The sequence below is a fragment of the Mustela nivalis genome (genome assembly GCF_964662115.1).
Source record: "Mustela nivalis genome assembly, chromosome: X".
Classification (NCBI taxonomy): Eukaryota; Metazoa; Chordata; class Mammalia; order Carnivora; family Mustelidae; genus Mustela; species Mustela nivalis.
The window spans coordinates 86,832,584-86,857,111 of NC_139040.1; the positions used below are offsets into that span (position 1 = coordinate 86,832,584).

At 40.4% G+C, this 24,528-nt stretch overlaps 1 protein-coding gene across 3 annotated transcripts in view; it reads left to right on the plus strand.

Moving 5' to 3' along the window:
• The window catches only part of PFKFB1 (6-phosphofructo-2-kinase/fructose-2,6-biphosphatase 1), a 91,630-nt gene extending 68,762 nt beyond the window's left edge, over positions 1-22,868 (plus strand). For all 3 annotated transcript variants that reach the window (XM_082717451.1, XM_082717450.1, XM_082717452.1), the window contains 5 exons: positions 1,821-1,925; positions 18,101-18,230; positions 20,896-20,958; positions 22,000-22,064; positions 22,420-22,868. In XM_082717451.1, the coding sequence (XP_082573577.1) occupies positions 1,821-1,925; positions 18,101-18,230; positions 20,896-20,958; positions 22,000-22,064; positions 22,420-22,479 (423 nt within the window). In that variant the 3' untranslated portion in view covers positions 22,480-22,868. The remainder of the gene's footprint in view (positions 1-1,820; positions 1,926-18,100; positions 18,231-20,895; positions 20,959-21,999; positions 22,065-22,419) is intronic.
• The last annotated feature ends 1,660 nt before the right edge of the window (positions 22,869-24,528 follow it).

Sequence of the window (24,528 nt, forward strand, 5' to 3'; positions counted from 1 at the left end):
ACAGAGGAATACAAAACAGCATGTGTGATATAGTCCCTGAGAGGCTAGACCATAGATGTACAGATGTCAGGGCAGGGCATCTGACCCAGCCAGGATCTGCCTGGAGGAAGTGATGCCTAGCTGAGCATTCATTAACAGTGAGTCAGGTAGAAAGGATTAAGAATGGTATGTCAGGCAGAGCCCAGCATAAACAAAGAAGGCTGTGTGTGTGTGTGTGTGTGTGTAACTGCTAAGATTATAGTAGTGGAGACAGGAAAGAAAAAGGAATAGATTTTTGAGAAATTTAACGGATAGAATTACAGCAATTTGCTCTAGGGGAGGAGTAAGGAAAAAGTAATAGTTTAGGATGATGCCTAAATTGCTGGTTTATTTTCCATGATCAATAATATATTAATAATTAGTTCCACTGCTTGAGTCTTTAAAATGTACCTTGAAAATTCTGTGCTAGATATATTATTTTTAATATTCAAAACACTTTTGTGAGGTTGTTGTAATTCTCATTTTTCAGATGAGGAAAATAAAATTCAAAGAGTTTAGGCAATTTGCCTTAAGTCAATATGAAGTCAGTGTCACTTCCGCAGGCAAGAGGCTTTGAGCATGCCTCTAAATAGAAAGTCCAAGCCAACCTGGAAGGATCTTGTGTACCCAGTAGAGTGCACTTTTTCTCATAGACAGTGTCAGTGGAGAAATTTGACACTGCAGAGCTGTTTGTGGGTTATGGCAGGGGTGAAATTCACTCCTAAAGAAAGGCTGGTTTATGATTGAAAATACAACAGCCAGAGGCTATTGCTCCCTTACAGGAAAGTCTAACTGGAATCTTACCATTTGCTGGAATCCACACAATCAAAAGGAAATCTTATAAACCCAACATTGCCAGCCACCTCGCTTCTGGGTATTTTTCAGTGAAAGCTCTCATGTGCTCCTAAGGAACTCATTCTCTGAGCTCTGAATTCCTGCTTTGGGTAAGGGGACTATATTTCCCCAAGGTCCACTCTGAAACTGTTAGGAATTTACTAATTCTTATCTTTTGAGATGTCTGTGGATATCTGTTTCTTTATCTGTCAGAGGTAGATTTCTTTTATCTGGAGCATAGGTAGGAGCAGAGGGGATGGGAAATGCTATAAAATGGGAGAGCACTGTTATGTAAGTGCATATATGTGTGTGGTTGCATACATAGTCATAGATATCCACCATAAATATGTTTATAATCACAGACATACACTTCACAGACACATTGACCTGCTATTCTGACATAGAATCCCTTTCAGACACATCTACCAATCAACACCTGCACCGTGCATGCACACAGAAACAGATCACAGAGACCCTCATATGAGCATATTCTCAGATGCTCAGACACCCTGTACACACACACACACACACACTCACCAAACACACTACAAAAACTGAGACAAATACACAAACACAAGGCATATGTCTTTAAACATACCAGCATGATACACATACACACAAACACAGTCTCAAATCCTTAAGCCCATATATTTATAAAATACATATTGAAATGTACAATGTACATCTACAAACCTTTTGGGACAATCATAGAGAAACACCATACACAGGTACACACCATATACTCATACTGAACACACCTGTACACATGCACACTCTCTCACATCCATACACTTCATGTGAGCGTGCACACACACACACACACACACACACAATAGGCACAAACATAGAGCTGGCTTCACAGAAAATCAAGTGTGTTGCTGTGCCATAATCTTTGGACTCAGAACTATGGTAAAGGCTGTATGGATGTCACCTTGTGAATACGTTTATCCCCAAATAATTCTTCTCAGGGTGTCTGTGAGGAGATGACCTATGAGGAAATCCAGGAACACTACCCTGAAGAATTTGCACTACGGGACCAAGATAAATATCGCTACCGCTATCCCAAGGGAGAGGTAAGGTTTGGAGGGATTGCCTGACTCCTAGAACTCCTCCCAGTAACTTCATTCCAACAATGAAAATTGCATAGTTCCCTGGACAGCTTTAGAAGCAGAGCAAAGCATATTTTGTAGCAGCTGCCATCCCACAAAGCACATGATAATCTCGCTCTTGGTTTTCTCTGCTTCACGGCTATCAGCAACGGATACCTCTTTTACTAAAGCTAAAATAATTGCCTCCTTATATCCCATCTGTTTCGGGGGGCTTCATCCTAGATTTTGACTCTGGTATCCTTTCACTAAAGACACCTGAAGTAGTTCAACATACTCCTGTCATTTTATTGCCAAGTTGCCTAAAGATCCAGTCCAGTTAGAGTCTAGAGTGGAACAATGGCTAATAATAGCTTGACCAGATTCTTTGCCACCATATGAACCAGACCATCAGTTCCCTAATTCCCATATCAGGCAGATCCTTATTGCTTTCCACCCAGCAGATTAATTTAGCCAGTTCCACATCTTAAAGTATTTATTAGTCATACTCCATTTTTGATATACATTCCTGGGAACAATTATAAGAAAAGCAGGACACCAAAGAAGGTAAAATAATACATATCCTATGTTGCAAAGCAATTTCACACTTTTATCCTCATCCTCAGAAATGACATTATAAAGTGAGTCTGAGTTTGCCTTAATTTTTCCTTATATATGTTGAGGCTATGTTATTACATGCATACAGATTTAAAGCAATTATATCTTCTTAGTGAATTGCATATTTCACTAGGAATAATATTTCCCCTAATGTTTCTTCTTGAAAGTGTATTTTATCTAGTATTAATATAGCGGTATCTATCTATCTCTCTGTCTGTTTATCTATCATCTATCTATCTATATTTATATATATATGTGTTTTCTAGTTAGTATTTGCCTAGTTCATCTTTATTAATTTACTTTCAATTTCTCTGGGGTTTTTTGTTTTAGGTTTCTTGTAAAGAGAATATAATTGATTTTTTAGAAGACTTATCTATTTTATCTTAGAGACATAGAGATCATGAGCAGGGGGAGGGGAGAAGGCAAGGAAAAGAGAGAGGAAGAGAAGAAGACTCCTCACTGAACGTGGAGACCAACACAGGGCTCAATCCAATGAACCAAAGATCATGAACTGAGCCAAAATCAAGAGTCAGATGCAAAACTGACCGAACCACCTAGGTGTCCCAGCTTTTGTTGTTTTTAATACAATGTGAAAATATTTGTCTTTTAAATTGTAATTCTGATACATTTACTTTTATTATAATTACTGATTTAATTGAGCTTATTTCTATTCTCTTATTTTGAGATTTTTTTTCTGAAACTTTATGCTTAGTTTATATTTCTCTTTTTCTCCCTTCTCTAAATTTCTGCTCCTGAAATTTTGCATCTATATTTAAGTTATATAATGTTTCATTCTTTTTTTTTTAATTTTTAAAATTTAATTAATATGCTCCACATTATCAGTTTCAGAGGTAGAATTCAGTAATTAATCAGTTGCATACAACACCCAGTGCTCATTACTTCAAGTGACCTCTTAATGTCCATTACCCAGTTACCCCATCCCCGCCACCTGCCCTCCAGCAACCCTCAGTTTATTTCCTACAGTTAAGAGTCTCTTATAGTTTGTCTCCCTCTCTGGTTCCTCTTATTTTATTTTTCTCTCCCTTCCCCTATGTTCATCTGTTTTGTCTGTTTAATTCTACATATGAATGAAATCCTATGGTATTTGTCATTCTTTGAATTATTTCACTCAGCTTAATACCCTCTACTTCCAACCACATCATTGCAAATTGCAAGATTTCATTTTTTGGTGGCTGAGTAATATTCCATTGTATATACCACATCTTCTGTATCCATTCATCTGTAGAAGGACATCGGTGCTCTTTTCATATTTTGGCAACTGTGGACATTGCTGCTATAAACATTGGGGTTCATGAGCCCCTTTGAATCACTATCTTTATATCCTTAGGATAAATACCTCAGAGTGCAACTGGTGTATCACAGGGTAGCTCTGTTTTTAACATTTTGAGAAACCTCCATACTGTTTTCCAGAGTGGCTACACCAGTTTGCGTTTCCACCAAAAGTGTAAGAGGATTCTCCTTTCTCCACATCCTCACCAACATCTGTTGATTCCTCAGTTGTTAATTTTAGCCATTCTGACAGGTGTGAGGCAGTATCTCATTGTGGGTTTGATTTGTATTTCCCTAGTGGCTAGTGATGTGGAGCATTTTTTCGTGTGTCTATTACCCATTTATAAGTCTTCTTTGGAGAAATGTCTTTTCATGTCTTCTGCCCATTTCTTGACTGGGTTTTTTATTTTTTTTTTGAAAGTTGAGTTTGATAAGTTCTTTAGAGATTTTGGATATCATCCCTTTATCTGATGAGACATTTGACAATATCTTCTCCCATTCCTTAGGCTGCTTTTAGTTTTGTTGACTGTTTCTTTTGATGTGTGGAAGCTTTTCATGCTGATGAAATCCCAATACTTCATTTTTGCTTTTGTTTCCTTTGTCTTTGAAGCCATGTTGTGCAAGATGTTGGATGGGATGGGAAAAGAGGTTGCTGTCTGTGTTCTTCTCTAGAATTTTGATGGATTCTTGTCTCACACTTACATATTTCATTCATTTGGAATTGATTTTTGTTTATGGTGTAAGAAAGTGGTCCTGTTTCATTCCTCTGCATGTGGCTATCCAATTTTCCCAACACCATTTTTTGCAGAGACTGTCTTTTTTTTCATTGGATATTCTTTCCTGCTTTGTCAAAGATTATTTGATCATAGAGTTGGAGAACCATTTCTGGGGTCTCTATGCTGTTCTATTGGTCTATGTGTCTGTTTTTGTGCCAGTACTATAGTGTCCTGATTATTACAGCTTTGTAATACAGCTTGAAATCCAGAATAGTGATGTCACCAGCTTTGGTTTTGTTTTGCAACATTCCTTTAGCTATTCAGGGTCTTTTCTGGTTCCATACAAATATCAGGATTGTTTGTTCCAGCTCTATGCTGATCATATTCTGACAAAGATTGCTTTGAAAGTGTAAATTGCTTTGGGTAGCATAAACATTTTAACAATATTTGTTCTTCCAATTTGTGAGCATGGATGTTTTTCCATTTCTTTTTCTCTTCCTCAATTTCTTTTTATAAGTGTCATATTGTTTTCAGAATACAGATACTTATTTCTTTGATTAGGTTTATTTCAGGTAGCTTATACTTTTTGTTGCAATCATAATTGGAATCAATTCCTTGATTTCCCTTTCTTCAGCTTCATTTTTAGTGTATAGAAATGCAGCTGACTTCTGTGCTTTGATTTTATATCCTGCCACATTGCTGAATCCCTGTATCAGTTCTAGGAATTTTTGTAAGGGGAAAGCATTCTGGGTTTTCTACATAGAGTATCATGTTGATGGCAAAGAGTGAAAGTTGCTGATTTGGATGGCTTTTATTTCTTTTTGTTGTCGCTTGCTGAGGCTAGAACTTCCAGTACAATGTTGAACAAGCGTGGTGAGAGAGGACATCCCTGACTTGCTCTTGACCTTAGGAGAAAAGCTCTCAGTTTTTCCCCATTGAGGATGATATTCGCTATGGGGTTTTCATATACAGTTTTTTATGATACTGATGTGTGTTTCTTCTTTCCCTACACTGCAAAGAGTTTTTAACAAGAAAGATGCTTTTTTTTTTTTTTGCATCTATTGAGAGGATCATACGGTTAATTTCTTTTCTTTTGTTAATGTGTTATCACGTTGGTTGATTTGCAGATGTTGAACCACACATGAAGCCCAGGAATAAATCCCACCTGGTCATGATGAATAATCCTTTTGATGTACTGTTGGATCCTATTAGCTAGTATCTTGGTGAGAATTTTGGCATGCATGTTCATCAGAGATATTGGTCTCTAATTCTCTTTTTGAGTGAGGTCTTTGTTTGGTTTGGTGATCAAAGTAATGCTGCCATCATAGAATGAGTTTGAAAGTTTTCTTTCCATTTCTATTCTTTGAAAGAACTTCAGAAGAATATGTATTAATATTTTATTTTTTAAGATTTTATTTATTTATTTGACATACAGAGATCACAAGTAGGCAGAGAGGCAGGCAGAGAGGGGGCGGGGAAGCAAGCTCCCCACCAAGCAAATAGCCCAATGTGGGACTCAATCTCAGGACCCTGGGATCATGACCTGAGCTGAAAGCAGAGGCTTTAACCCACTGAGCCACCCAAGTGCCCCTAATTTTTTAAATGTTTCATAGAATTTCCCTGGGAGACCATCCGGTCCTGGACTCTTGTTTTTTGGGAGATGTTTTTATAACTACTTTAGTTTCTTTAATAGTTATGAGCCTGTTATGATTTCCTATTTCTCCCTGATTCAGTTTTGGCACTTTATATGTTTCTAGGAATCCACCCATTTCTTCCAGATAGACTAATTTGTTGGCATATTGTTGCTCATAATATGTTCTTATAATTGTCTGTACTTCCTTGGTGTTGGTTGTGATCTCTCCTCTTTCATTCATGATTTTATTTATTTGGGTCATTTCTCTTTTCTTTTTTTTTTTTTAATATAATTTTTTATTTTTTTATAAACATATATTTTTATCCCCAGGGGTACAGGTCTGTGAATCACCAGGTTTACACACTTCACAGCACTCACCAAAACACATACCCTCCCCAATGTCCATAATACCACCCCCTTCTCCCAAACCCCCTCCCCCCAGCAACCCTCAGTTTGTTTTGTGAGATTAAGAGTCACTTATGGTTTGTCTCCCTCCCAATCCCATCTTCTTTCATTTATTCTTCTCGTACCCACTTAAGCCCCCATGTTGCATCACCACTTCCTCATATCAGGGAGATCATATGATAGTTGTCTTTCTCCGCTTGACTTATTTCGCTAAGCATGATACGCTCTAGTTCCATCCATGTTGTCGCAAATGGCAAGATTTCATTTCTTTTGATGGCTGCATAGTATTCCATTGTGTATATATACCACGTCTTCTTGATCCATTCATCTGTTGATGGACATCTAGGTTCTTTCCATAGTTTGGCTATTGTGGACATTGCTGCTATAAACATTCGAGTACACGTGCCCCTTTGGATCACTACGTTTGTATCTTTAGGGTAAATACCCAATAGTGCAATTGCTGGGTCATAGGGCAGTTCTATTTTCAACATTTTGAGGAACCTCCATGCTGTTTTCCAGAGAGGTTGCACCAGCTTGCATTCCCACCAACAGTGTAGGAGGGTTCCCCTTTCTCCGCATCCTCGCCAGCATTTGTCATTTCCTGACTTGTTGATTTTAGCCATTCTGACTGGTGTGAGGTGATATCTCATTGTGGTTTTGATTTGTATTTCCCTGATGCCGAGTGATATGGAGCACTTTTTCATGTGTCTGTTCACCATCTGGATGTCTTCTTTGCAGAAATGTCTGTTCATGTCCTCTGCCCATTTCTTGATTGGATTATTTGTTCTTTGGGTGTTGAGTTTGCTAAGTTCTTTATAGATTCTGGACACTAGTCCTTTATCTGATATATCGTTTGCAAATATCTTCTCCCATTCTGTCAGTTGTCTTTTGATTTTGTTAACTGTTTCCTTTGCTCTGCAAAAGCTTTTGATCTTGATGAAATCCCAATAGTTCATTTTTTCCCTTGCTTCCCTTGCCTTTTGCGTTGTTCCTAGGAAGATGTTGCTGCGGCTGAGGTCGAAGAGGTTGCTGCCTGTGTTCTCCTCAAGGATTTTGATGGATTCCTTTCGCACATTGAGGTCCTTCATCCATTTTGAGTCTATTTTTGTGTGTGGTGTAAGGAAATGGTCCAATTTCATTTTTCTGCATGTGGCTGTCCAATTTTCCCAGCACCATTTATTGAAGAGGCTGTCTTTTTTCCATTGGACATTCTTTCCTGCTTTGTCGAAGATGAGTTGACCATAGATTTGAGGGTCTATTTCTGGGCTCTCTATTCTGTTCCATTGATCTATGTGTCTGTTTTTGTGCCAGTACCATGCTGTCTTGATGATGACAGCTTTGTAATACAGCTTGAGTCCGGGATTGTGATGCCACCAACGTTGGCTTTCTTTTTCAATATCCCTTTAGCTATTCGAGGTCTTTTCTGGTTCCATATAAATTTTAGAATTATTTGTTCCATTTCTTTGAAAAAGATGGATGGTACTTTGATAGGAATTGCATTAAATGTGTAGATTGCTTTAGGTAACATAGACATTTTCACAATATTTATTCTTCCAATCCAGGAGCATGGAACATTTTTCCATTTCTTTGTGTCTTCCTCAATTTCTTTCATGAGTACTTTATAGTTTTCTGAGTATAGATACTGTGTCTCTTTGGTTAGGTTTATTCCTAGGTATCTTATGGTTTTGGGTGCAATTGTAAATGGGATTGACTCCTTGATTTCCCTTTCTTCTGTCTTGCTGTTGGTGTAGAGAAATGCAACTGATTTCTGTGCATTGATTTTATATCCTGACACTTTACTGAATTCCTGTATAAGTTCTAGCAGTTTTGGAGTGGAGTCTTTTGGGTTTTCCACATATAGTATCATATCATCTGCGAAGAGCGATAATTTGACTTCTTCTTTGCCGATTTGGATGCCTTTAATTTCCTTTTGTTGTCTGATTGCTGAGGCTAGGACCTCTAGTACTATGTTGAATAGCAGTGGTGATAATGGACATCCCTGCCGAGTTCCTGACCTTAGCGGAAAAGCTTTCAGTTTTTCTCCATTGAGAATGATATTTGCGGTGGGTTTTTCATAGATGGCTTTGATGATATTGAGGTATGTGCCCTCTATCCCTACACTTTGAAGAGTTTTGATCAGGAAGGGATGCTGTACTTTGTCAAATGCTTTTTCAGCATCTATTGAGAGTATCATATGGTTCTTGTTCTTTCTTTTATTGATGTGTTGTATCACATTGACTGATTTGCGGATGTTGAACCAACCTTGCAGCCCTGGAATAAATCCCACTTGGTCGTGGTGAATAATCTTTTTAATGTACTGTTGAATCCTATTGGCTAGTATTTTGTTGAGTATTTTCGCAACTGTGTTCATCAAGGATATCGGTCTATAGCTCTCTTTTTTGGTGGGATCCTTGTCTGGTTTTGGGATCAAGGTGATGCTGGCCTCATAAAATGAGTCTGGAAGTTTTCCTTCCATTTCTATTTTTTGGAACAGTTTCAGGAGAATAGGAATTAGTTATTCTTTAAATGTTTGGTAGAATTCCCCCGGGAAGCCGTCTGGCCCTGGGCTTTTGTTTGTTTGGAGATTTTTAATGACTGTTTCAATCTCCTTACTGGTTATGGGTCTGTTCAGGCTTTCTATTTCTTCCTGGTTCAGTTGTGGTAGTTTATATGTTTCTAGGAATGCATCCATTTCTTCCAGATTGTCAAATTTATTGCCGTAGAGTTGCTCATAGTATGCTCTTATAATAGTTTATATTTCTTTGGTGTTAGTTGTGATCTCTCCTCTTTCATTCATGATTTTATTTATTTGGGTCCTTTCTCTTTTCTTTTTGATAAGTCGGGCCAGGGGTTTATCAATTTTATTAATTCTTTCAAAGAACCAGCTCCTAGTTTCGTTGATTTGTTCTATTGTTTTTTTGGTTTCTATTTCATTGATTTCTGCTCTGATCTTTATGATTTCTCTTCTCCTGCTGGGCTTAGGGTTTCTTTCTTGTTCTTTCTCCAGCTCCTTTAGGTGTAGGGTTAGGTTGTGTACCTGAGACCTTTCTTGTTTCTTGAGAAAGGCTTGTACCGCTATATATTTTCCTCTCAGGACTGCCTTTGTTGTGTCCCACAGATTTTGAACCGTTGTATTTTCATTATCATTTGTTTCCATGATTTTTTTCAATTCTTCTTTAATTTCCCGGTTGACCCATTCATTCTTTAGAAGGATACTGTTTAGTCTCCATGTATTTGGGTTCTTTCCAAACTTCCTTTTGTGGTTGAGTTCTAGCTTTAGAGCATTGTGGTCTGAAAATATGCAGGGAAGGATCCCAATCTTTTGATACCGGTTGAGTCCTGATTTAGGACCGAGGATGTGATCTATTCTGGAGAATGTTCCATGTGCACTAGAGAAGAATGTGTATTCTGTTGCTTTGGGATGAAATGTTCTGAATATATCTGTGATGTCCATCTGGTCCAGTGTGTCGTTTAAGGCCTTTATTTCCTTGCTGATCTTTTGCTTGGATGACCTGTCCTTTTCAGTGAGGGGAGTGTTAAAGTCCCCTACTATTATTGTATTATTGTTGATGTGTTTCTTTGATTTTGTTATTAATTGGTTTATATAGTTGGCTGCTCCCACGTTGGCGGCATAGATATTTAAAATTGTTAAATCTTCTTGTTGGACAGACCCTTTGAGTATGATATAGGGTCCTTCCTCATCTCTTATTATAGTTTTTGGCTTAAAATCTAATTGATCTGATATAAGGATTGCCACTCCTGCTTTCTTCTGATGTCCATTAGCATGGTAAATTCTTTTCCACCCCCTCACTTTAAATCTGGAGGTGTCTTCGGGCTTAAAATGTGTTTCTTGGAGGCAACATATAGATGGGTTTTGTTTTTTTATCCATTCTGATACCCTGTGTCTTTTGACAGGGGCATTTAGCCCATTAACATTCAGGGTAACTATTGAGAGATATGAATTTAGGGCCATTGTATTGCCTGTAAGGTGGCTGTTACTGTATATGGTCTCTGTTCCTTTCTGATCTACCACTTGTAGGATCTCTCTTTGTTTAGAGGACCCCTTTCAAGATTTCCTGTAGAGCTGGTTTGGTGTTTGCAAATTCTTTCAGTTGTTGTTTGTCCTGGAAGCTTTTAATCTCTCCTTCTATTTTCAATGATAGCCTAGCTGGATATAGTATTCTGGGCTGCATGTTTTTCTCGTTTAGTGCTCTGAAAATATCATCCCAGCTCTTTCTGGCCTGCCAGGTCTCTGGGGATAAGTCAGCTGCCAATCTAATATTTTTACCATTGTATGTTACAGACTTCTTTTCCCGGGCTGCTTTCAGGATTTTCTCTTTGTCACTGAGACTTGTAAATTTTACTATTAGGTGACGGGGTGTGGGCCTATTCTTATTGATTCTGAGGGGCGTTCTCTGAACCTCCTGAATTTTGATGCTCGTTCCCTTTGCCATATTGGGGAAATTCTCCCCAATAAGTCTCTCTAGTATACCTTCTGCTCCCCTCTCTCTTTCTTCTTCTTCTGGAATCCCAATTATTCTAATGTTGTTTCGTCTTATGGTGTCACTTATCTCTCGAATTCTCCCCTCGTGGTCCAGTAGCTGTTTGTCCCTCTTTTGCTCAGCTTCTTTATTCTCTGTCATTTGGTCTTCTATATCACTAATTCTTTCTTCTGCCTCATTTATCCTAGCAGTGAGAGCCTCCATTTTTGATTGCACCTCATTAATAGCTTTTTTGATTTCTACTTGGTTAGATTTTAGTTCTTTTATTTCTCCAGAAAGGGCTTTTATATCTCTCGAGAGGGTTTCTCTAATATCTTCCATGCCTTTTTCGAGCCCGGCTAGAACCCTGAGAATTGTCATTCTGAACTCTAGGTCTGACATATTACCAATGTCTGTATTGGTTAGGTCCCTAGCCTTCGGTACTGCCTCTTGTTCTTTTTTTTGTGTTGAATTTTTCCGTCTTGTCATTTTGTCCAGATAAGAGTATATGAAGGGGCAAGTAAAATACTAAAAGGGTGGCAACAACCCCAGGAAAATATGCTTTAACCAAATTAGAAGAGATCCAAAATCGTGAGGGGGGAGAAAGGGGATAAAAAGTGGTTCAAAAAGGAAACAATAAAAAAAAAAGAAAAAAGAGGAAAAAAAAAGAATTTTTTAAAAAAAGAAAACACCTAAGAAAAATATAAAAAAGAAAAAAAATATATGTATTAGATAAACTAGTCAAAAATCGTTAAAAAAGAAAAAGGTAACAGTTAAAAAAAAAAATTTTACCCGAAGGCAAAAAAAAAAAAAATTAAATTAACCGCAAGACTAAAAAAAATCACAGGGAAAAAGCCATGAGTCCGTGCTTTGCTTTCTCCTCCTCTAGAATTCTGCTGCTCTCCTTGGTATTGAAACTGCACTCTTTGGTAGGTGAACTTGGTCTCGGCTGGATTTCTTGTTGATCTTCTGGGGGAGGGGCCTGTTGTAGTGATTCTCAAGTGTCTTTGCCCCAGGCGGAATTGCACCGCTTTTACCCAGGGCCGGGGTGAGTAATCCGCTTGGGTTTGCTTTCAGGAGCTTTTGTTCCCTGAGCGCTTTCCGTAGAGTTCCGGAGGACGGGAATACAAATGGCGGCCTCCTGGTCTCCGGCCCGGAGGAGCCGAGAGCCCAGGGCTGCACTCCTCAGTGCGCGCCCAGAGAACCGCGCTCAGTTACTCCCGTCTGCCTGACCTCCGGCCGCGCTCTGAGCTCACCGAGCCTGCGACCGGTTCAATGTCACCCCGAGCTGCGAGCTTACTGTCGGCTCTGTCTCTGTAGCCGGCTTTCCCGTTCCAATACCCGCAAGCTCTGCGACACTCAGACACCCCCGATCCTTCTGTGACCCTGCGGGACCTGAGGCCACGCTGACCCCGTGTGGGCTTTGCCCCAGGTAGCCTCTGGAGCGATGTCCCTCAGCGGAACAGACTTTTAAAAGTCCTGATATTGTGCGCGGTTGCTCCGCCGCTTGCCGGGAGCCGGCCCCTCCCCCCAGTGTCTATCTTCCCGTCGCTTTGGATTCACTTCTCCGCCGGTCCTACCTTTCAGAAAGTGGTTGTTTTTCTGTTTCCAGAATTGCTGTTCTTCTTCTCTTTGATCTGCTGATGGATTTGCAGGTGTTTGCAATCTTTAGATAAGCTATCTAGCTGATCTCCGGCTAGCTGAAGTAGTCTCGGCCTGCTACTTCTCCGCCATCTTGACTCCTCCCCCTCTCTTTTCTTTTTTTAAACATATTTATTTTTTTTTATTTTTTTCAGTGTTCCAAGATTCATTGTTTATGTACCACACCCAGTGCTCCATGCAATATGTTCTTTTCTTTTTCATAAGTTTGGCTAGATGTTTATCAATCTTATTAATTCTTTCAAAGAACCAGCTCCTATTTTCATTGATCTGTTCTTTTTTTAAAAAATTCAATTTTCTATCACTGAATTCTGCTTTAATTTTATTAATTCTAGTTTTCTGCTTGGTATAGGTTTTATTTGCTGTTCTTTTTTCCAGCTCTACTAGTTGTAAGGTTAGGTTTTCTCTTTGAGACTTTTCTTGCCTCTTGAGAAAGGCCTGTATTGCTATGCACTTCTCTCTTCCTACTGCTTTTGCTGCATCCCAAAGGTTTTAATGTGTCATGTTTTAACTTTCATTTGCTTCTATGTATTTTTTAAGTATTCTTTAATTTCCTGGTAACCATTCATTCTTTTGTAGGATGTTCTTTAACCTCCATGTATCTGTGGTCCTTCCAATTTTTTTCTAGTGATTGACTTTATGTTTCATAGCGTTATGGTCTGAAAATATGCATGGTATGATCTCATGTACCAGTTGAGGCCTGATTTGTGGTCCAGTGGGTAATCTATTCTGGAGAATGTTCCATGTGGACTTGAAAAGAATATGTGTTCTGGTGCTTTAGGATGAAATTCTCTGAATATATCTGTGAAGTCCCTCTGGTCCTGTGTGTCATTCAAAGCCCTTGTTTCCTTGTTGATCTTCTGCTTAGATGATCTCTCCATTGTTGTGAGTGGGATTTTAATGTCCCCTATCACTATTGTATTATTATCAGTGAGTTTTCTAAATTTTGTTAATTAATTCCTTTATATATTTGGCTGCTCCCAAGTTAGGTGCATAAGTATTTACAATTGTTGGATCTTCTTATTGGATAGGCCCCTTTATTATGATACAGTACCCTTCTTCATCTCTTCTAATAGTCTTTGTTTTAAAATCTAGTTATCTAGTTATCTAAGGATGACTCTTATAACTTTCTTTTGATGTCCATTAGCATGATAAATTGTTCTCCACCCCCTCACTTTTAATATGGAGGTGACTTTTGTTCTAAAATGAGTCTCTTGTAGGCAGTGTATCAGTGGGTCTTTTTTAAAAATCTATTCTGATACTCTATGGCTTTTTTTAAGATTTCATTTATTTATTTGACAGATAGAGTTCACAAGTAGGCAGAGAGAGAGAGAGAGAGAAGAGGAAGCAGGCTCCCTGCTGAACAGAGAGCCCGATGTGGGGCTCGATCCCAGGACCCTGGGATTATGACCCAAGCTGAAGGCAGAGGCTTTAACCCACGGAGCCACCCAGGTGCTCATAGAGCCCCTACTCTATGGCTTTTGATTGAAGCATGTAGGCCATTTCATTCAGAGTAATTGTTGAAAAATATGAATTTAGTATCATTGTAAAGTGGTACTGTCAGGTCACAGTTTCTGTAGGGTGTCTCTGTTCTTTTCTGATCTTTGTTAGTTTAGAGCTCTCTCTTCTTTTAAAGGATCCCTTTTAATATTTCTTGCAAGGCTAGTTTAGGATTGAGGTTTAGAGGGAGAGCTTGAGCAAGTGAGAAAAGGGGCATAAGGAGAAAATCTTCAAGCAGACTTCCTGTTGATCATGAAGCCTGACTTGGGGCTCCATCTCATGACCTGTGAGATCACAATCTGAGCCAAAACCAAGAGTCAGATTCTTAACTGACTGAGCCACCCAGTTCCTTCTTGTCTTGGAAACCCTTTATCTCTTCTTTTAATCTCAATAATAGCTTTGCTAGATAAAGTATTCTTAGCTGCATATTTTCCCTTTTAGCATGTTGAATATTTCCTTCTTCTGCTTCCTGGCCTACCAGGTCTCTGTGGACAGGTCTGCTGGTAACCTTAGTATCTTTTGCCCCTAGCTGTTTTTAGAATTGCCTCTTTATCTTTTGTCCCTAGCTGTTTTCAGAATTATCTCTTTATCTTTACATTTTGTAAGTTTCACTATGATATGTTGTAGTGTTGACTTTTTGTTGATTTTGAGAAGAGTTCTCTGTGAATCTTGCCCTGGAGTGCTTGTTTCCTTCCCCAGATTAGGGAAGTTCTTAGATATAATTTGTTCAAATAAGACTTCCGTCCCTTCCCCCAACACACACATTTTTCTCCTGGGACTCCTATAACACAGATATTATTGTGGTTTCTGGAATCAATGAGTTCCCTAAGTCTACCTTCATGATCTACTAGGTTTCTTTCCAGATTCATTATTTTCCATAATTTTATCTTCTATAAAACCTATTCTCTCATCTGCTTCTTCAATGCTCATTGTCATTATATCCAGTCTGTTTTACATCTCAGTTATAGCACTTTTTTGTTTCAGCCTGACTAGCTTTGGGGTCCTTTGTCTCTGTAGCAAGGTGTTTTGTTGTTGTTTGTTTGTTTTGTTTTGTTCTGTTTTTGTATCTTCCATGCTTCTTTCAAGCCCAGCTAGTAGTTTTATGAGTGTCCTAAATTATCGTTCAGATGTATTGCTTATATTAATTAGCTTTTAGCAAGTTCCTGGTTGTGGTTTCTTCTTGAATGTTCTTTTGGGGAGAGTTTCTCCACCTTGTCATTTTGGCTATGTTTCTGTCTTTTGTGTGTTATATTTCCTGTATCTGAAAGTAATATTAAGTTAAAGAGTGATCATACAATGCCCAGGGTTTGGCACTTCAAGAAGTGTTTCTAATATACGGTATGTGCACTCTGTTACTGTGTTTTGGCTGTTCTTTCCCACTGGTCAGTCCTCTGCAGAGTTCCTCCTTGCTTGCAGTGGGGAATGTTTGGACTTTTAGATTCGCTTTATTTTTATTGAAATAGGCCTGTACAGCTTTTTCCCTCCAACTGTAGAAATCCTTATTCCAATACTCAGATCTGTTTCCTGGGTGTTCCAAGGGATTTGACCTCCATACAGCTGTGCCCAGGGTACCCATACTTTGCCATCTTAACACCTCCCCTCATCGCCACTGTCTTTTGGCTTCTGATGGAGCTAAAAAGTCTCTAGTCAGTCTAATTGTTGTTTACCTTCTTTGTGGCTGCTATTAAGATCTTTGCATCTTCATTGATTTTATGTTCTAATCTGATATATTTAACTTTTTTTTATTTTATTTTGCTTGTGATTATTTAGACTTCCTGAATCTGAGGATTGAATTCTTCATTAATTCTAGAACCTCTCAGACATTATGGCTTCATCCCTTTTTCATATAATCTCTATTATCTCCTTCTGGAAATAAAACTGAATGTGTGTTTATCCTGTCCCTATCCTTTGCTTTTTAACTTCTTATTTTTAATGACTTTGTTGCATTCTGAGTAATTTCTTCAGCTTTATCTTCCAAATCACTATTTCTTAAGTTCTATCTAATCTTTCATTCACCCGGTTCATTTAGTTTTCATTTTTAATAAATGTATTTTTTTAATTAAATTTATTTCTTTTCAGCAAAGCAGTATTCATTATTTTTTCACCACACCCAGTGCTCCATGCATTCCATGCCCTCTATAATACCCACCACCTGGTGCCCCAACCTCCCACACCCCCGCCACTTCAAACCCCTCAGACTGTTTTTCAGAGTCCATAGTCTCTCATGATTCACCTCCCCTTCCAATTTCCCCCAACTCCCTTCTCCTCTCTAACTCCCCATGTCCTCCATGCTATTTGTTATGCTCCACAAATAAGTGAGACCATATGATAATTGACTCTCTCTGCTTGACTTATTTCACTCAGCATAATCTCTTCCAGTCCCATCCATGTTGCTACAAAAGTTGGGTATTTGTCCTTTCTGATGAAGGCATAATACTCCATAGTGTATATGAACCACATTTTCCTTATCCATTCATCTGTTCAAGGGCATCTTGGTTTTTTCCATAGTTTGGCGACCATGGCCATTGCTGCTATAAACATTGGGGTACAGACGGCCCTTCTTTTCACTACATCTGTATCTTTGGGGTAAATACCCAGTAGTGCAATTGCAGGGCCATAGGGAAGTTCTATTTTTAATTTCTTGAAGAATCTCCACACTGTTCTCCAAAGAGGCTGCACCAACCTGCATTCCCACCAACAATGGAAGAGGGTCCCCTTTCTCCACATCCCCTCCAACACATGTTTCCTGCCTTGTTAATTTTGGCAATTCTAACTGGTGTAAGGTGATATCTCAATGTGGTTTTAATTTGAATCTCCCTGAGGGCTAGTGATGATGAACATTTTTTCATGTGTCTGATAGCCATTTGTATGTCTTCATTGGAGAAGTGTCTGTTCATATCTTCTGCCCATTTTTTAATATGATTGCCTGTTTTGTGTGTGTTGAGTTTGAGGAGTTCATTATAGATCCTGGATATCAACCTTTTGTCTGTACTTTCATTTGCAAATAACTTCTCCCGTTCCGTGGGTTGCCTCTTTGTTTTTTTGATTGTTTCCTTTGCTGTGCAGAAGCTTTTGATTTTGATGAAGTCCCAAAAGTTTATTATCACTTTTGTTTCCTTTGCCTTTGGAGACATAAATGTATTTCTTATTTCTAGAAATTCCATTAGTTTTTTTCCAAATCTACATCATATATTTAATGGCATCTTATTTCTTTCTCTCATTTTTGTCTCTTTTATTTCTTTATGAATTTCAAACATATTTATTTTTATATTTATTTATTTTTATTATGTTCAGCTAGCCAACATATAGTACATTAGTTTTTGATGTAGTGTTCAATGATTCATTAGTTGTGTATAACACCCAGTGCTTATCACAACATGTACCCTCCTTAATACCTATCACCCAGTTACTCCATTCCCCCACTCCCTCCCCTCTGTAATCCTCAATTTGTTTCCCAGATTCCATTTGCATCACACGGATGGAACTGGAGGGGATTATGCTAAGTGAAATAAATCAAGCAGAGAAAGTCATTTATCACATGGTTTCATTCATATGTGGAACATAAGGAATAGCACAGAGGACCACAGGGGAAGGGAGGAAAAACTGAATGGGAAAAAAATCTAGGAATTTTATATTAAGAAGTTTTATTATTATTGTTATTTGGTCAACTGTGTTGAATGCTCTCAGTTAGTAGATGAGAAACTAAGACGCTAGAAAAGAAGTGAGTGGTCTAAGATCATACTACTGGGTCAACGACTGAACTGGTGACAGAACCAACTTTTCCTAATTCATAGTCCTGGGTTCTTCTGTGGGCAAATCTACTCATCTCCCTTTTTTTCCCAAATATTCTGTCATTTTTAGTCCTATGAGGATCTGGTTCAGCGTCTGGAGCCAGTTATAATGGAGTTAGAACGGCAGGAAAATGTACTGGTGATCTGTCATCAGGCTGTCATGCGGTGCCTCCTGGCCTACTTCCTGGATAAGAGTTCAGGTACCACTCTCCTATCTGTTCTTAGCATAGGAAACTATATATGATTTGGGACCCTGACACCAGCAGTCTGTGGTTTATACCTTAGTGGTTAAGAGCACAGTATTCAGAACAAGAATGCTTGAGGTCAAATTCTTGCTCTGTTACATACTAGCTTTGACAAATTATTTTAGCTTCTCTGGCCTCAATTTCCTCATCTGTAAAATGGAGAGAACAATAATGAAGTTTGAATAAATTAACATATGTAAAAAGTTTAGGACAGTTTATGACACATAGTATGGGCTATATAAGGGTCAGCTGCTGTTTTTAGTATTAGTATTATTCTGAGTTAATGTTTTCAAAGCCAACCTAACAGTATGCATCAACCTGAAAAAGCAGAGACACTACTCTGAAACAAGCTGTCATTGGGTGGTAATGGGACCTTTTGTTGCCTCATGATCCTAACTGTATGTTTCTGTCTTTGCTGTGGGGATGATTTCTCCCAAGATAGTGATATTTTCATTTTATGTTTTTAAATTATAATTTCATTTTAAAAGATATCTAGACTTTGTAATTAACAGAGTATCTATACCCTAACAACATACGGTGAACTGCAGACTTGGGCAGGGAGCTTGGCAAGGGACTGTTATGTCACTCTTTGGTTTTAAAGTCCATATCTGATATGGATGTTGAAGTATTAGCATCTCCAGGATATTGTGAAGGTGTGTGAGGACCTTTCAAAGTTATACTTGAAAGTTATATTGTGCAATGTCCTGCAGACTCGAATCTTCTCTACTATGCTAGTTTCCAAGTAAAGAACCCTTGTAATATGGAGTCATCCAAAATTGAAACCCAGGAAACTTGAGAACTTGACATTGGTCAGATCATTTCCTCTGCCTGGTCCTCAGTCTCCTCACTGGAAAAGGGCATGGGGTTTGGGGTGAGGGTTCTTGTGCTACTAGATTCCTGAAAACTTCCAATCTCTATTGCTCAGTACTGTCTTTGAGACTGTGAGACAAGCACTGTAACCCTGACTGTGCAGATGAGGAAATGAAAGCTCTGAGAGGTGAAGTGACCTACTGAAGGTCATGGGGCTCAGAGGGCAGGGAGAGGTGTCAAACTCAGTTTCTTTCCAGAGAACCCCCACCTCAGATGTGTAGATTGAGGGAGGAGCACATGCACCTGTCATTCTCACACTGCTTTACCACTTATGCCTTCTTTCATGCACAGACCACACCAGCTGCCCCCAGCTGCCTCTCAGCTGCCCTGGAAGCTGGGTTAGGCAGTGCTAGGTACATGTTTTTACTCCTGTTACTTAGTGAGGAAATTTGAGGCCCAGAGAGATGATATGACTCAGAAAGCAGACCCACAGGACCTCAGAGCTGGAGAACCCTCAGAGTACATCTAGCCCAATCTTGTGCTGTGAGAGGTGGGAACTCTTAGGGGCAGAGAAAGAAAAGTTTGGGCCAAGATTACTTTTCCAAGTGGTAGCAGAGCAAGTCAGAGACCACAGGCAAGTCACTTCCCTTCTCTGAGTCCATCCTGTCACATGTGTCATGGGGAACAGTAACCCCTGAAGAGTATCAACAAGGGTGGAATGAAACCTTGTACCCAAAGCATTGGGCCCCAGGGCCTGATAATGGTGATGACAAAGACAAGAAGGAGCAAGATGGATGCCCAGGATATCGTCAAACCTGATGTCTCAGGAGGCTGAGAGGGTGGTGGTGGCTTTAAGAAAGGGTGAACCCTGGGGACAGGGAAGCCATGAGGGGTTTGATTTTGGCTCAGTGAAGGGAGATAGAAAGTGGTAAGGGCAGCCTGGGTGGGAGAGAGTGGCTGTTGTTGGAGAGTGGTGAGAGATGGGGGTGTCATTCCCATGACACTGTGAGCCCCTCCATGGCCGTGGCAGCTGGCTACAGTGGTCAGAGCATGTGTTTAGCCTCAGAGGGTCTTAAGTTCAAGTCCCAATGCTGCCACTTCCTGACTGTGACATAGGAAAAGTGTCTTTCCTCTCAGAGTCATAGTTTCCTCATCCATGGAATGGGCCTGATCATCTCCTCCTCTCAGGGATGTCTAATAAATGAAAACCTAGGCTTATACAAGAAATGGTATATGAATATTCAGAACAATTTTATGAACAATAGTCAACTAGAAACCAGTTAATCAAGAAATGCTTACCCATCATGTGTGAGAGGTGTCAGAAAGCAAAGGCCTTGGCTGGAGAGAAAACTATGGGAGATGCCAAGGTACGTATATACATTTCCAAGGGCCCTGGCACATAACAAGCTCTCAGAAAACACTTGCCAAGAATCATCTGTGGACCTTCATGTTAAAAGAGCTTGTGGAAGGCCTTAGGCTTTGGTCAGAAGGGAGGTCTGCCTTAGTATCATGCTTGCTCTGTGAGTGAAGAGATAGGCCACATCTCAGATAATGAGCCTGTCCCTCCTGGGTAACTCACAGTCTGCTCACATTCCCTAGGGTCTTCCTTCCTCTCTGCTCTAGAGACCACCTTTCTGCATTCTTTCTCACTACTACCCACTCTGTTCTCAACATTGTCCACTGCAGAGTGTGGGGGAGTGTGACCCTGATGAAGCTGACCATAAGGAAGGGGGTATGGCAGAAGAGGCCTGAGGAGATGGTACCCTCCCCAGTGCCTTGTCTGTGATGGCTACTTTCTCCTCCTTTCCAGATGAGCTGCCATATCTCAAGTGTCCTTTGCACACAGTGCTTAAACTCACACCTGTGGCTTATGGTAAGTGCCCCCAACCTCATCTGAAGAAAGACATATAGAGGACATGAACATGCTTTCAGTGCATACCATTTGCCTAGCAGAGTCCTGGGGGAAGTTTCTTGGGTGAGTAATTGGATGTCCTGGTGAAGGAAGAATTGGCAATAATAGGGTAAGGCAGGGAAGAACTGGTATGGCCTCTAAATCCAGGGCCTGTCCTCAACTTTCTCTGGCTCTACCAAAGCACTAAGCATGGTCCCCAAAGGGGATCAGAGGAGTAAGTGTAGGTTGGGCCAGATTGAAGAAAGTTCAGAGACTGACCTGGTAAGTTTAGACTATCTCTTGGGACATTAGTTTGCTATGAAATATTTATGAGCAGGGGAGAGAAAGACTCAAATATCTTCTGGTGTGTGAATAGGGAAGAGAGTGCACTGAAGCCCAAAGTAGTTTGCAATCCACAGGGATGGAGCTAAGGGGGGGTTTCCATAGGCATTGGACCTCCTCTGATAGCCCCCATGCCCCAGAGTGATACCACTCCTTTTTATTCAGGCTCTCAGAACTCCTTTGTGACCTTCCACATCTCTGTTGTTTCCATAACCATTTTTGTCCTCTAAAAAAACTTTACCTTGGACTGATTGCCCCAAGGCAGTGGCCCCAGGACTCTTTGAGCACTTCAGCACTTTGCACAGCTTAGGAGGTCCACAGGGCTCCATCACTATTATATAGATTAGATTGCTGTCTCACAGAGTACAAGAGTTGAGGGAGTCCCCAGAGATCATCTATTCCCATCTCCTTCCCTTTATCAGTTGAGCAACTGAAGCTCAGAGAACATTGAGACTATTAGGGGCAGCTGGGAGAACATCCCATTAGCTTCTCTTAGACCTGGTGTCTTCCCCATACAACACACAGCTGGTCTATAGTCCCCTCCCTACAGAACAGTCACAATCTTCACACAGTGTGGAGCTCAGGGTATAGGTAGTGATGGGTGAAGGAGCAAATGACAGCTCAGGGAAGATCTGTACTTAACCTTGGGGACTTATGGATGGACTGGTTGTTCTTTCTGAGGCTGCAAAGTGGAGTCCATCTACCTGAATGTGGAAGCCGTAAACACACATCGGGAGAAACCTGAGGTAGGTGAGGGACTCTGTGGCCTAAGCTAGCACATGGTGAAAGAGCCAACCCACACAGAAATACCACCCCAATCCCACAGAGCTTGGGTGTTTCATACCAACAGGTAGAATAACCAGCATCCAGAAATGCAGGAACCATGGCCCAGGCCTGAGGTGCCAAAGAGATGCAAGACTAGAACAACCCCTACCCCAAAGTCCTCAGGTTGAAATTCCCTAGAGGCTTGCCTGAGAAAAGGGTCAGGATCCAGGCCTGGCTGAAGGAGGGGAGCCTGTCAGTGAGGACAAGAATCAGGGGAGTGTCGGGGTCTCCACAGGGCTGGCTCATTCCTATTAATCCTGGGCTCTCTCCTCTCAGAATGTGGACATCACCCGAGAACCTGAGGAAGCTCTGGACACTGTCCCTGCCCACTACTGAGCCTTTTCCAAGAAGTCAAACCGCCTTAGCTCTATCTCTCACCTTTAAGAGCTTCTATCCTTGCACTTCTTTTACCTTAAGAACCTGGACTTTGCGTACAGGTCTTGATTTCTAGCTACAACAAAGGAGCTCTGTAGTTCTGAATAAAACTTTTCCTTTCTTAATTACCAAACCCTTATCAATAAAGACTTTTTTTGCTGCCTATAAAAAGGGAGAAGAAGGGGGCGCCTGGGTGGCTCAGTGGGTTAAAGCCTCTACCTTCAGCTCAGGTCATGATCCCAGGGTCCTTGGATCAAGCCCCACATTGGGCTCTCTGCTCAGCAGGGAGCCTGCTTCCCCCTCTCTCTGACTGCCTCTCTGCTTACTTGTAATCTCTGTCAAATAAATAAATAAAATCTTTTTTAAAAAAGGTGGGGGGACATGAAGTCATTGTAAGTCTTCTCCCACAAGATCTTAAGATCCCAATCTTGTGAAATGCCTCTGGTACTGTGGGGTGTTGAATGGATGAGGGCTTCCTAGAGGGAAGGGTTCTGGGGTAGCACCTCTCAACATGAGGGAGGAGATAAGTCTCTGTGAGTACGTATGGCCCTTGCTCTTTGGTATGCAGCATGGCTGAGGACCAGGCACCTTCATTTGTACACTCAGAAGAATCTGTACCTGGACCACAGTGTTCCTCTCTTCTCTAACTCCTGTTGCCATCCTGAGTGATTTAACAGTTCATACAAATTATCCAAATAATACCCTGGCTCCAAGTTCCCTGACCCCCTCAACTCCAGTGATCAGTTCCCCCTCAGCCATCCACTCCATGGGTCTTGGCATCATCTAGACATCCTGCCCCCAGTACAACTGATTAAATACAAGGATCCCACTATCTGACCCCTGGTCCCTAGTCCTTACAACTCTGTGTCATCTACAGGATCCCTAGAAGCATGGCTCCCACATAGTGGGCATGTGTGTAGTATTTCTTGAATGAATTATGTTTGTTCTTGTACTGCATCAAGAGTATAATCCTCTGATTCCTCCATTGTCTTAGAATCCACTACTTCTCTTCCTCCTCATTGTTCTACCATCAATAGCCAGCTTAAATCCTATGTTCCATTTCTTCAGCCACTCTCCATGCATCTAGGTATCTGCAGTCTGGTGGTGAAGAGACAGATTCATATACTCACTGCCTTGGTTTCTTTGTTCTTCCATCATAGCCACCAGCAAGACCCAAATCTTGTATAATCCACATTACTTTTGGGGGGATGATCTACTATTTGAAACAAAGCTCCATTTATCTGCTTCCACAGCCATCCTTAAATCCTATTCAAAGTCAGGGTCACCTTCTACTCCCTGGCACTCTATCCCATCCCACCTTTTCAGGCATGGGCTACTTCAGTAAATTCTTTACTATTCTATATCTACCTTCTGTCCTTTATTGGCTTTTGCCTCCACATTCTCTGCAACATCTCATCTCTCTCTCTCTCTCTCTTATCTCAAGAAAACCCTCCCTTGTTCCTGTGTGCACATCTAGTTCCATTCTTTCTCTCTGTTCTTAAACAAATGTCTCAAAATGGATGTATATTTACTCTCCAGAACCCTCCCCCTCTGCCTTCTATCCTAGGCCTTTCCCCTCTATATCTTTTTTTTAATTTTTTATTATTTCTTTTCAGTGTAACAGTATTCATTGTTTTTGTACCACACCCAGTGCTCCATGCAATCTGTGCCCTTTCTAATACCCACCACCTGGTTCCCCCAACCTCCCATCCCCCACCCCTTCAAAACCCTCAGATTGTTTTTCAGAGTCCATAGTCTCTCATGGTTCACCTCCCCTTCCAATTTCCCTCAACTCCCTTCTCCTCTATATCTTTGCTCAAGCTATAGTCTCCTTGCCTGCTGTGCTTCCTCCAGGTCTCTATCCCACTGAAATCCTACTTTCATTTTAGCCTAAAGCTGCAGCCCACCTTCTCTGAAGAGCCACAGTAATCCCTAGTTCTTTTTTTTTTTAAGATTTCATTTATTTATTTGACAGAGAGAAATCACAAGTAGGCAGAGAGGCAGGCAGAG